Below are 14,601 nucleotides of genomic sequence, written 5' to 3'. Positions count from 1 at the left end.
CTTGTGAAACTCCTGTAGGATTTGCTGGCGTCGGTTCTCCCGATAGGTGTCTTCCCTGCGGTTTTGAAGAGCCAAAAATGCCTGTGCCAGAAGGCTGGGCAAATTGCTCATCAACCGATTTACCGCCGGGCTTACACCAAGTGCACTCCACACAGTGTCCTCTGGAACATCGTCGGTGGTGGCTTCCCTTCGTACGTGTGTTTCAATCGCCACGTGGAGGATGCAGGAGAAATCTTTCATGAGTGCTAGTTCTCCCTCGAACAGTTCTTCAGGCTCTTCGTCCGGGTTACATCTCGTCCCTTCGGCCAATGGTTGTCCCATTATCCGTGTGCCATGTAGTATACTCCCATGCTCCGGATAAATTTCAGCAACGGTGCTAGATGTTTACCCTCTGGGTGAACAGTTTAGAACATATAGATAGAATGCTTAATGAGAGACAACAATGCCATAGATACCAGATAAGATCAAGCAAATATAAGAAATACTATTCCATTCTTAATCATGTGTCTTTACAAGTGGCCTTCCATGGTGTATAAAGGTACCGAGGGGTGTGAGGGGCAACCGTAGCACCCGTAACTACCATCCCTCGGTTACCATACTAACAAAGACAAGTACTACTTAATTAACTACGGTTTTATTCTCGTACAATATTACCGCCAACAGTGTCAATATGAAAATTTGTAATGCTACCAGGATGCATTCATTAGCCTTGGAGAACCCTTTTGCATTATTTATTGGAACATTATTTTTCCAGGCCTTGTATGCATGGTTCCATTGATCTGTAAAGTATTTCTTTCTTGAACGTAATAGTTTGGGGACTTAGAATGGCCTTGGCTAACAAGAAAATCTAGTTAAGGGGGAGGGGTGACCCTTGTGGCTTTGGGAATTTATCTTATCTTTGACTACTCTCACTCAGCAAAGGAGGTTCTGAGACAATAAAGATGCACTTCATGTCCTGTCGTAATGAGTCTAATGATTAAATGCAAGGGATTAAAATGAACTAATCCATTTGTATTATCAATGATTATCAGGAAGCACAATGAATATAAGAATTCTTGCGACTGTGGGAGGTTTATTGATAATTACAGAACTTTTCCAAACAATGTAAGTTGGGGGACCAATAGACAATGTTACTTGATAATCAAAAACCACCTATGCCAGTGGAAAATTGCATCAATTTAGACAATCGTCATGTCTATGAGTCCATGTTTTGTTCTTGTCTCCTTCAGATACAAGAGTTATGACAATTTTATTCCACACATTCTACTATTTCATAAGATCTCTAAGTTGTAATTTGTGCAATTCCATGTTTAAATACAAGAAAAGGAAGAAGAAAATACCCAAGAAATAGCATCATATGCAGCCTCAGAATAACCAAGTTGTAAATATATCTTGCGACATATTACAGGAGTAACTGGAGATAGAGCAACAGCTATAATCCGTACTGTTTCTAGAATAACTATAAGATTCTGCATAGAAGTAGATGAGGTGGTTCAAATATCAGCATTTTCTTAAAAGTAATCAATAAACAACATATACAACTAGTTATATTTTTGGTATATAATAGCATCAAGGATGTATTCTCTAAAAGAAAAACATATGAATCCAAGTATAAGGAAAGAATTTGGATGTTTAAAAACATCAAGTTTAACTTTTTTCCCATTTATCAAATTGAATCACATTCATAACAAGACGGATAAGTTGCTACATGTTTTTAATTGACGCCTTGGATTCATTTGTTCAAAAATTCCTAAGAGATTGCTTGCCACTAAACTATATGGTTTCCCAATTGATTGAACATGTTCCCTAAACAAACAGCAGAAGATATTTGCTACTCATTAACTCTCCACAGATTAATGTATTAATAACTAAAAGGAAATCAAATTTGACAATATCATGAATAACTAAAGAGGATATTAATTAGGAATATATATTCAAGAAAGAAAGATCAACATTTCTGTCTCGATGAATAGAAATAGTGTGTGATTCCAATCCAATCGAGATCTAGGGACAGGAGCATCTTTTAAAAAATTGATATATAAAGATATTCTTTTAAAAATTATAAGACTAAAATCCTTAGTGCTAGTATAAAATGGTTATCTGGAAGGGCCATGGTGAAGATAACTAATAAAATATTTGATATCATCCCAGTAACTGAGGAATTTTTAGGGCTGATAATCAATCTCCTATATACCTATGAGAGACATCTAAATTTTCATACACATATTGTGACCACAGGAGAAGAAAAATGGAAAGAAGAGGTCAGGCCAATAATGAATTGTCTCTCAAAAAATATAACAAATTCACATCCAAGGTTCTCCCAGCCACAAATGAGTATTATTCCTTTTGTCTAGTCCTAAAGAAATTTATAAATTGACATATTTCATTCAAGGGTAATAATAAATGCTAGAGAGTCCAGTAGGATGTCTACTATGTCCCCAAGAATAAAGAATGGGAGAGTTATTGGCATTGACAAAAAGAAAAGCACTTTCTTGTGGGTTAACTGTTTCATCAAAGATAGTGAAACAGATTTTAGAACATTACCTTTCTAGGGGACCCTAACTAGACTTAATTCCCCAATCAATATTACATGCAATTTCATATCACAATGATTTTTGGAAAGCACAAGTCTGAGTTCAGAGAAGTGATTTGCAATTGCATAGCTTATGCTAGTTATGAATATTCCCAAATATACTTACAATTCATATGTAGCTCAATCTACATCTGATTAATAATTTATTGAAATCAGCTTAAATAAAGAATTGTGTTGTATGAAACTCAATTATACAAACCCCACATTTGCAGCATAAATAATGGAAATTGGAAGCAAGAAATAAATAACATGTTAGAACATAATGTTATTAGGGATCACATCCTTGTAACATTTATATATAATGTTCTAATACAAGGTTATAAAACCTTATATATTATATGCTTTATAAGCATATCCCATTTGAAATAATTATAATCTAATAATTACTAGATTATTAATTATTTATGAGTGGGGGTTATTGAAAAGGTGTGAATGGTGAAGCCACCCTTCCTCCTATATTTAAGGAGGTTCTCTCTCATTTGAGAGTATGGGATATTGGAGCTTTTATGGTGAGTTGTATCACTATGCACAAGAGGTATTATTGGTCATGTGGAAGTATTGGAGGAGTATCCCCAGGTTCATGTCTATTTTATGATAGACAATATTTGTAAGTGTTTTAATTAAATGATGCTTTATGGGGTTTTTTTACCCGCAAGGGTTTTCTCCATGTATATCTTGTGTAATGTGTACATTTAAGCATGTATGTTTCTCATTTCATTTACTTTATGATCTTGTTTATAGTGATTAGTATCCTAAGATCTAATTTTCAACATGGTATCAGAGCCTATTAGGCTATACTAATCATTTTTACAGATTATATCCAAAGATATGCTCAACTTGATGGAAAACCTCTTTATGCAAATTCTTACAATTTGTGCCACAAATATTAGTGACATAATTGTTCACTGCTAACCTTTTTTGATAGAAAATGCATACATATTAAATTAGTTGAGCAACACAAGGCCACCTTCTTTTTCTAAAAGGAAGCTAGCATTTGGAATTGCACTTCAAGAGGTAACATTTGAAATTTTCGAAAACAAGTGTTTGTTTGAGAAGAATAGACAAATACTAAAAAAAATATTACTTTCCTCTATCAATTTTAGAAATATTGAATATGAAAATTTTATTTTACATCTTGTAGGAAAAATTGAATTACTTTTTGATTTACTAGTATCATCATGTTAATTTAACAACAATTTGTTTAAATACTTGTGAAAAGGTACATATTCATTTGAAAGATTGGAATACATTTTTACATTTTAAGTATTTAAATGATATTACTTAAGCATTTTGTATAGACTTTTAATCTATTTTTTGTCAACACGTGTGCAAGGACATTTTTTTTGTCATACATGTATATATATTTTTCTTTCTTAAATCAATCCATCAAAATTATGTTAAGAAATGCTATTCATTTTTTTACAAATGTTGTTCAAGAGAATTTTTATATTAATCCTTATTCCTAACATATTCATATAATATAGAATAATGTTGTTAAGTGATGTATAATATATTTTTATTATTATGTAATGTCCCCACTTTAGTAGTTGACCAAGTGTATGTGCGTTAGCCTAGCTCTACATGGTCCTGAGGGCTAATGAAGGGTTTAAGGGGATCTTGGAGTGTTTTGGCCCAGTCATTTCCAGTTTGGGCTAAAATAGAGTTGATTTACTTAGTTTTAGGCATACTTACTATTTTTAGTAAGTCAACAGGACACAACGGAGGCTAGCTTTGGTGATTGGATTCGATGCTCCTCGGCGAAAGCTTTTTGACAAGCTATTACTCGCACTATTCGGAGTCCGATTGCTAATATATTTGAATTCCTGAAGTGTTATTAAAGTAACATTTAATTTAATTGTAAAATATTAAAGTGTTACTTTAATATTTATTTTTATGGGGATGTGTGCAAATCAAAGGGGCACCCAAGGGAGACATAAGTGAATATTTTAATATGTTTTATATTGCACATCTTTTATCCCACATTGCTCAAGTGAGTTGGGTCGACCCTTGGAGAAAGAATAAAAGGAAGCTTCTGTGGCTTCATTCGACATGTTGAATATGAGAAGAAATTGATGTGTGAGTTGCAGGTCTGTTCTTGGCATTAGGGGACGTCTATCCTCTCTTGTGACATTCTAGACGTCATTCTTTTGGGGTTTGGCCTTTGGAATCCATTGCTATCAGCTTCATTAGCAGGCAGATTGGGTGCATCTCCAGCTACAGGCAGATTTGGTGTTTTGCTCATACCTTCTTCACTTCTTGTCCAATGCTTATGCTATTCTGAAGGGATGATTTTATGAAGATATTGGACTGATTGAAGACTAATTAATACTGTAGCAGCACTGTAGTGCAACACTATTCACGTTACTATAGCACGACACTATTCACGCCACTGTAGCGTGACACTATTCACATTACTATAGCATGACACTATTCATGTTAGTGTAGCAGCAAGATGGGAAGTCATTGTTGGAACATTATGTCAAAAATGCTGGAGTATTTAGTGAGTTGAAAAATCTACTATGTATTTGATTTTATTAATTCTGGAAATAATATCATATCAGCAGTAGTTCAATCTTCATGTTGCATATTATTGTAATTTCCTTCTAGTTCATGTTATGTGATTTCAAATCTATGCAAAGGCTTAAAAACAAACAAACATTTCATTTCCGAAGCCATAAGGGGTTTAAACATTAAACGGAGAAATAAGGAGTTGGATTCAAACTGTTTGACTAAATTCCTATCAGCAGTTGGTTTAGTTTTTGGGCATTCTAGGGTGTCCATTACAGTGGTATCAGAGCTTGCTTTTCTTGCCATCCTGTGAAGGTTTTATGTGTTCAGCACATTAGTATTACTTGAGGAGAAATAGGTCAAACCCAAACTTACAGAATTCACCAGAGATTGAAGAGGAGGGTGACCCTTTTTCAGCACCAGCCATGGGTGACAGAGATGGGGAAAGGGGAGAACCTAGCACTAGGGAGATGCTCAGTGATCTTGCTAGGGGTCAGAGGGAGCTCCAGGCTACATTGCAGCAGATGGCTATAGCCATTACACAACATTTGACGAGAGCAGATCAAGGCAATAATGGCAACCAAGGTAATAATACCAATTAGGGTAATAATGCTAACCAGGGAGGTGGACAGGGTAATGGAGGTAATGGAGATGCATCGGTTAACAAGGGAACCAGGACATATGCTAGAGCAGGTTCTTCTACTACGAGACCACTCATGCCACAGTTTCCTCTGAGACAGAATGACCAGAATAATGCCGGTCCTACACAGCAAGAGATTCAAGATATGATTATGGATGATTGGAGGGACTCTAGCTCTGAGTTACAGGCTGAGATCACATTCAGGGAATATGGATGTTAGACTCAAGAATATGCCCATGAGAGGAAACCGACAACAGAATTATGAGATGAGGAAGAAGTTGGGAAAGTTGTCTATTCCATACTATGATGGTACAGGAAAGGCTTCAGCACGGACATGGGTCCAAAAATTAGATACTTATTTCCAGCTTAATCCCATGCTTGAGGAGGATGCGATTAAGTATGCTGCATTGCACTTGGATGGGAGTGCACACGAGTGGTGGCACCATGGTATGGTCACATTGGGCCATAACCAAATAGACACATACGCAAAGTTCACTGAGAGGTTGATTGACAGGTTTGATACGAAGGATCCAGAACTCCATTTCAAGGAGTTAGCCCAGTTGAGACAGTGGGGTCCTGTTGTGACCATTTCACACATCGCCCCATTAAAATGGGGACCCCCTCTTTTTGCTCGGTTTTGCCTATTCTTCTCTCTGCTTTTAGGGTTTTGGGTAAGTGAGCGAGTCGTTTGGACTAGGGTTAAGCCTTAGGGTTTCCATTTTGATGTTTTTAAGCCAGAGTCCAGTCCATTTTGAATGATTATTGAGCATCCTCGCGTAGGTTGCAATTTTGAAAGAGGGCGAATCTGTCAGGATGTCAGATGAGTCTGTCTAGGTCCAGTCGGAATTTTGAAAGCAAGTCCAAATTTTGCCTAAGTGTTAATGATGGAATTATGAGATTTTGTCCGGGTGAATTTTGACCAAATTTTGGAAATTCTGATAATTGATCCCTGGCCTTGGGGATAACCTAATTTTGCCTTGTGAAGTGACTGAGAGCCTAAATTCTTGATATTTTGGCCTATAGAGGTAAAATCGCTCCTGTCCCTCTGTCAGGGACCAGGGCGAAATTGGTATTTTTTATGCATCTTGGTTATTAACTTGTTCATTTGTCTTGTGCAGGGTCGCCAGGAGACACAGTTGAACAAGAATTGAGGATTTTGAGGATTTTTGAATTCAAAAATGGCAAGTTTTTTAAGGTTTAAGGTCAAATCGCTCTTGTCCCTCACCCAGGGACTAGGGCGAAATGGCTTACTTAGGGCATTTTTGGCCTTAGTTGATCAAATTAAAGCATTCAGGACGCAATAAGGGATGAAATCAACATGATGAAGCACCAAGACTTAGTCATTTGCAATGAAAAATTGAACATTTGGCCTTAAGGACAAAAATCGCTCCTGTCCCTCACTGAAGGACCAGAGCTTGTTTCTCAAAATTGCACTGTCTTTGCAGAACCAAGATAATTTTTGGATTGGAAGAGATCAAGGGGGACATGTTTTGTCCATTGAATATAATTTGAAGTAATTTGCAAACAAGGAAACATGCTAAGATGGCAAAATCGCTCCTGTCCCTCTCCCAGGGACCAGAGCGATTTTTCCTCAAGACAAGTTTTGGGCCAAGGAAAAGTGAATTTCAAGCTAGAGATGAAGGAAAGGCGACCCAATGAATCCATTGAAGATAATTTTAAAAGTTGGCGAAACACAAGTGAGCTAATAAATGCAAAATCGCTCCTGTCCCTCTGTCAGGGACCAGGGCGAAATATACCTTATCTAGCATTCCCTTCCGAATTTGGTTAAGTCCAGGCCAAGGGGCATGATGGTAAAGATGTTTGGAATGCCTCAAGAGAGAACGAAGTTGCAAATAACCCCAAAACTTGATGAAATTGCTCAAGGCGCTCCTGTCCCTCTCCCAGGTACCAGAGCGATTTTCTTAAAGGACAAGTTTTTGGCGAAGGTGAAGTGAGTTTTAAGTTTGAGGCAAATAAAAGAAGGCGTAACCACTCTATTGAAGATAATTTTGAAGATTGCAAAGAGCAAGTGAAACCTATTTTGTCCTAGGCGCTCCTGTCCCTCTCCAAGGGACCAGAGCGATTTCCTCATAAGGCAAATTTCTCGCAAAGTTAGAACCAGTTCCATGTTGGAGAAGAATGAAGGGGAGCATAATGAATCCATTGAAGATAGCTTTAAACGTTGGCAAAGAATGATTGAGCCTATAATTGCTAGATCGCTCCTGTCCTTCAGTCAGGGACAAGGGCGAAATTTAGATTCTCAAGTCTTTTCCTTTGAGTTTAGGTGAATCCAAGCCAAGGCACAAGGTGGCGAAGATGTTGGAAATGCTTCGAAGAAAAGTGAAGTTACAAAGACCACGAAAGCTGATGAGAAATGGCCAAAGCGCTCCTGTCCCTCTCTAAGGGACCAGAGCGAAATCTTCAAAAGACATAAAATGCTTGCATTGCGAAGTACTATTTCTTGCGTCCAGGACTCAAGGTAGAAGGGAAAATGATATCCTACGTTTACAAAGCAATTTAAGGTTGATATGATCAAGGATTAGTACAAAGAACAAAAGTTCGCTCCTGTCCTTCAGTCAAGGACCAGGGCGATTTCTATTAAACTGGCCATTTCCTTCAAAAACTACGTCAAGGCGAGGTCATGCAAGATCCCAAATGTCTTTAGGAAGATGATGAACAAGGAGCTAATGTCGAAAGTCAACAATTTTGAGCTCAAATACAAAGTTCGCTCCTGTCCCTCACCAAGGGACCAGGGCGAAAATCACTTGAATATCGAGTTTGTTTTACAAAGGACGAGTTAAGCATGCGCAAGACAAACAAGGATGATCATTCCTTACTTCGCAAATTGATTTGATGATTTAAAAGACAAAGACCAAGGAAGAAAAGTAAAGTTCGCTCCTGTCCTTCAATCAAGGACCAAGGCGAAAATTGTTTAAAAGGCATTCATTCAAAAAATCAAATAGATCAAACTCCAAGTTACGAATGAAGATGCCAGTTTGGACGTAAAGGAAGTGACTTTGAACGTGAAAATCAATCCAAAATGCTTAAGGTGCTCCTGTCCCTCTCCCAGGGATCAGAGCAATATTGTTAATGTCCCAAATCCCTCCCATGATTAGGCGCCAACACATTTTTGAATTACATTAAATGCTAAAAATCGATAAACATTGAAATATTTAATTAAATTGGCATTTAAAAATAGCGCATAAGGCATTTAATTAATTAATTTAGCCTTTTTTTAAAAAAAATCGAGACTATTAATTATGAAGGCGTTTAAATTAATTAATTATTAAATTAAATGAAAGGGAGAGCGCTTAGGTTTTATTTTTTTATTTTTTTTTTTACAAAAGTCGGCCCCCTTTTATTTATATTTTGTTATTATTTGCCTTATTTCCAAAGGTCGGCCTATGGGCAAGTAAGGAGGCGAGCACCTATATAAGAAGGGTATGATATGGCATTTTAAATCATCATTTAATCATTGTTACATGCGATTTTGGAGAACAAGCAAGGAGCGAAATTTCCATCCAAGGAGGAGTGCGAACTTTGTTTGTGGTTAGAAGTGGAGCGAATTTGCCCTCAAGACGTTGAAGACCCCAAGGGTAGTGAAATTGCTAGAGGAGGACCACGTTGAAGACTCCAATCTTCATTTTGCCTAGGCGAATTTCCTAATTTTGCATACTTTTGTTAGAGTTAGTTCTCAAAGTGAGGTATGACGAAGATTCGCCTTGTTCAATTTTGAATTTTAAATCGTCCTAGTCTCAATCTTGAAATTTGAATTTTGAAATTTTGAATTTCCAGTAGCTCAATCGTATTTGGAAAATAATAACTCAAAGACTTATCATGAAGTTTCCTAAATTCAATCTTTAATCTAGCCTATATTTCTACATTGCAAAATCCATTACTTATTATGAAATGTTGTGTAGGTGTTACAATGGCGACCCCGAAGGTAGGAGCATCCACCAGTCATCCAGCTCTCATGAAGGAAGATCAAAAGAATGAAGAATTGGAGACCAAGATCGTGTCGAAGTGGAGCAACATTGGAGATACCAACTTAGGAAACTTTAGTACGAAGAAGTTTCGAGAGGTCCCTTACATTGGCAAGCCATCACCTGTCGCCAGGAGGATAATTGAAAGTGGCATCATTAAGGCGGCCGGCTTCCCTCCAGCAATCCAGTGCCATGAGTTGATGATCGAATGTGCTCGCCATTATGACCCACAGTCCAGATCGATCGTGTCCAAGGAGGGAAACACTTTGGCTTACCTTTCAGAGGAGGCTATAAGTGAGGCTTTCCATCTTCCGGAGCACAGAGATATGATCTACAAAAGCATAGAAGGAGCTAGATCCATGTACGAAGATGATCCAGACACTTGCCTAAGCATCATCAATAAGAACTGGTTACTCAAGAGTCGTCCTCGCCTGAGCAAGATTCCAAACACACCACATAGGATCGACTTCCAGGAGGAATACAGAGATTTGATAACACTACTCAACCGAGTCACAGGAGCTCCTCAAGCCTTCTATTTCGAGAAGTGGATGTTCTACTTCATCCAAGTGATAGTTCAGGGAAAAGGAACAATTCATTGGGCTAGAATGATTAGCCATTGCTTGGACGTACAGTTAAGGAGACTGAAGGCTACTAAGTCCTTCCACATGAGTTCATACATCATATATGCCTTGATCAAGAGCTTTGAATATGCAGGATTACCTCATAGAGGAGTGATTGGAAGAGGACCCGGGGAGGTCAGAGTTTGTGATTCCTATGTTCACTTGCATCATCCGCTAGGGATTGACTACAAGTTAGTCAATGATACCTTCACGATGAACATCACTAGGACATTGCAAGGCGGAATTCACAATCGGCTATCTCAAGATGCACAAGAGCTTGTAAAGAGGTACGGTGCTTGGTTCATCCAATTTCCGAAATTTACATATATTAGAGTTCATGGATGTCCTTCACCTCCATACATGTTGTCGAGATATCTGATAGACAGAATAGTGTTACTTGAGGTAACTAGATAGTTGGCAGCTTGTGCAAAGGCATTCAGACACAGACATGGAAATGGAGTTCCTGTGCCTATCATATTAGGGAATTCAGTTGAGGTATGTCCTAATGCTCTAGCCATGGATGATGCAGAGAAGGAGTTAGCTTTATATTCATTTTCATTCTTTGCCTTGAGAGAGAGCTTTGATCCTTATGGGTATATAGAGGAGACAGTTGGTAAAAAATACAAGCATGAGTTTCAGATAGAAGACTTTGCGATGAATCTCTTAGATGATCTTGAAGTGAAAAGAAAGATGCATTCCAGATTGCCTTTAGACTTCATTAGGAAATGCAAAATTTACAGAGTGGCCGACCAAGCTCAGGATAGTGGCAGACATCTCCAATCATCTTATGATCGAGAAAGCAAATTAGTGAGGCTAGATTGAAATGAACCCGAGATTGTGGATCTAGATGCTTTGATGGCTCCAGTTTTGTCTTGTACTCGCAGATGGGTTGATGTGCAACATCAAAAGTTGAGAGAGCAGGGCATATCTATGACTTTTACTTTGGAAGAAAGACCAGCAGAAGGAGGAGCAAGTGTAAGTGAAGGTAATCCTAATCCCAGAAGCACAAGCGAAGGTAACCTTCGAAGCATAAGTGAGGGCAATCCCCATCCGAGAGGTTCGAAGAAGAAAGAGAGACCTGAGAAAAGAGAATCCTCCAAAAAGAAGCAAGAGGCCAACCGAGATCGTTCATCCGGCACATCTTCTCGACAAGAGAAGAGGACACTTGAAATAGAGGAGTCTATGGAATCAATGGTACAGAACGATAAACAGGAAGAAGGACAGGCGCCTCAAAGATCATCAAGTCGATCTCTCCAAGCTAATGAGCTACATGAAGACAAGAATGATAACGAAGTGACATCTCCTCTCAGAGAAGAAGAAACGTTGCCTAAGGAGATACAGGTTAGAGAAACAAGATTTGCCATCCCAGATTGGTTAAAAGAGAGACTAACAAGGGTGATTGTGATCAAGGACGAAGATAATGTGATTGATTTAGAGAGCCTTGTTGGGAATTCTTAGGAAGTGATAGAAAAGAGGAAGGCTACTAAGATGTCCAAGATGATCAGAGATGAGACAGGATCTAAGAAATTGCAGATAGCTACACCGGCAGTGGACAAGTATGAAGGTGAGATCCTCGCAGAGGAATATGATGTAGAGACATTTGAGCTTGGTCCACTCACAGCCGAATAGACACTGGATGAGGCCATCGATTCGTTTGAAGCACTAAAAGACAAGCTTAGGGAAGAAATGGAGAAAAATAGAAAGCTTGAGAGAGAGGTCGGTGCATGGAGAGGCTACTTTAGCCATCTCAATCAGCCTTTGGGACGTCAGGATCCAGCAGTATCACCCGTGCAGGCACTTCCCCTTGAATCAGTTGGTGAGGCAGAGAGAGTCAGGAGTTTGGTCCAGCTTATGAGTTCTTGGATTGACAAATCCCATACAGTTGCTATTGAATTTGCAACAAGAATGATGCAGACCATTCACCGAGCTATCCAGGTTCTTGAGATCATCCACAACTTAATGATAACGGTAGCCGCCTTTGCTCATACTAAAGATGTTATCATTCCTGTCCTGCAAGTAATAAGACAAACATCAAGGAAGGTCCTAGCACAAGAAAAGATAGTGGATGGAGGACCGCATAGTTTACTTCAATGGTCAACCTTACTCCAGATGAAGGAAGTTCTCTTCGAGGACATCAGTACTAGATGCAATCATGTTGAGGGGGTCATCCACCTGATCCAGGACAGAGTGTTTGAGGTATTATGTACTATTCTTGGCAGGAGGATCGAAGTTTAGACAGATATGGATTTACAAGAATTGGAAGAAAGGGTCAAGGTCATCTTTTGCAAAGATGCGAATGTTATCACAGATGAGCAACGGGACCAGATGTTTGCTACCATGCTCCTGATTGAGAAGACCAAAGAACTTGAACCTGCATGGGACACTGCTCTTCTCAAGGCTTTCGATCAGGTCATCCATTTGGAGGAACGAATGAGGAATCTTCCCGAGATTCCAATTGCTGAAATCGAAGGAATCGTGTCCAGATTCATTGCATATGCTAAAAAGGATCATTGGAAAGGAAATAAGATTCTAGAAGAAAGGTTGTTATAGATGACATGGCACCTTAATTGTCATTGGTCTATGTCTCCTAGGTTTTTGTGCCGAATTTAATATTTGGCTATGCATTTAATATTGTTCAATAAAAAGGGGACTATTTGTAATAAACCCTAATTAGGGTTTAGGTGTCATAATCTTGGCCATTGATCTTCTTTTGATCTGGATCGTTCATTGTAATTGAGGATGCTATATATACCCTCATTTCTTTTTCATTTTGTAATGAGAAATTAGACAATTAGAGAGAGATTAGAGATTAGCAATTAGATAAGAGCAAGTTACTTTGTAGCAAGATTGAGCTTTGAAGAAGGAATGTCAAACAATTGTTGTTTATGATGGCTTTGAGATCAATAAAATATTGAAGTTATGGTGTTTTATTGCAATTCTTGTGGTTATCTTCATGGTTGTTTACTTTCTTGAATCATTCTCAGTCAAGGTAGTATTTTAGTTTGAAGGACAAAGTGTTGGGCTTGATCTTTGGTGAGATTCACTTTCCAAACCACTAGCTTCTTGCTGATTGTAGGAATGCCTTGCGTGGTCAACTGGAGAAACTTGAATCACCTAAACCTTCAATCGTCATTGAACTTTGGATATGTGCCTTTGTGGTAGTGTCTATGATCCTTGATGAATTGAAAGATCATTTGTTACCTTAGAAGATCGCATCAATTTCAGTTGAGCTGTTATTTTATGGCAATATTGAAGTTGGTAGAATCTTACCAAGTCTTGTCCGCACTAAGTCATTCTTAGGGTTAGATTAGAGTTTATCTCTTGCAAGCCCTTCTCTTTTGATCTTTTTTGAGAATTTGTTAGTATAGGAAATTCTATTTCGGAACGTAAGGCCCCTTGATGAAACAACAATCACAACGACCACTGGTGCTTATCCACATGTAGAGACCCTACATAAAAGAACATTGGAGTCACCCTGATTGATCCTTCTTTGCGACATCTTCAGCAATTAGAGACTTTATTCAAGAGAGGATAAGGTACCTTTGGGTATTTTATTCTGTGTATGATTGTGTACAAAATACACGTCAACAGGTCCTATCGACAGTTACATCTTAGATTTCCAGAGTCTATCAGTGTTGGTACGGACATTTCGGAGAGGAGGTTGATTGTACTGTTTGTGGATGGATTGTCAGAGCCTCTTCGTGGTTGGGTGAAGGGACATGATCCCCTCACATTGCAGGATGCCATTCGGAAGGCGAGAGATCTTGCACCTTCCGCTTCTAGGAGTAAGTTCACTCCTAAGGATCCACACTTCAAGAAGGATAAGGATAAGAAACCTCTATATAAGGATTCTCAACCTTAGAAAAAAGAATCAATGAGGTTAGATGATGAGACATTGAACGAGTTGAGGCAGAAAAAACTATGTTTTCAGTGTAGGGAACCGTGGGATTTATCTCACAAGTGTCCTTTGAAGGCTAAGGCCAACCAGATGGAGTACTTTTCTGCTGAGGAGTCACAATCAAAGGATGAGGAGCAGCAGTCAGAGTTTGATGGTGAGAGCAGTGCCATTGAGGAGGGTTCAGGAGATGAGAAGTCCTTAGCTAAATTGACAGGTGCTCAAAAGGCAAATACTTTTAAGGTGTGTGGCACCATACCGTGATAAAAGGTGGTTGCTTTGTTGGACACTGGGGCCACACATAATTTCATAGATTCACAGTTAGTGGCTAGGAGAGGGTGGCAAACTGAAGAACATTCAGG

At 38.6% G+C, this 14,601-nt stretch overlaps 1 protein-coding gene across 1 annotated transcript in view; it reads right to left on the bottom strand.

Annotated features, from left to right (window-relative positions):
* Window positions 1-14,601, bottom strand: part of LOC131055445 (methionine--tRNA ligase, chloroplastic/mitochondrial) — a 165,343-nt gene that overhangs the window by 18,584 nt on the left and 132,158 nt on the right. Inside the window, exon 7 of the mRNA XM_059212345.1 lies at window positions 1,341-1,469. Within this exon, the coding sequence (XP_059068328.1) occupies window positions 1,341-1,469 (129 nt within the window). The remainder of the gene's footprint in view (window positions 1-1,340; window positions 1,470-14,601) is intronic.

This window comes from Cryptomeria japonica, chromosome 10 (genome assembly GCF_030272615.1).
Source record: "Cryptomeria japonica chromosome 10, Sugi_1.0, whole genome shotgun sequence".
NCBI classification, from domain to species: Eukaryota; Viridiplantae; Streptophyta; class Pinopsida; order Cupressales; family Cupressaceae; genus Cryptomeria; species Cryptomeria japonica.
The sequence above is the reverse complement of the archived record's forward strand: the minus strand, read 5'-3'. Positions and strand labels throughout refer to the sequence as shown.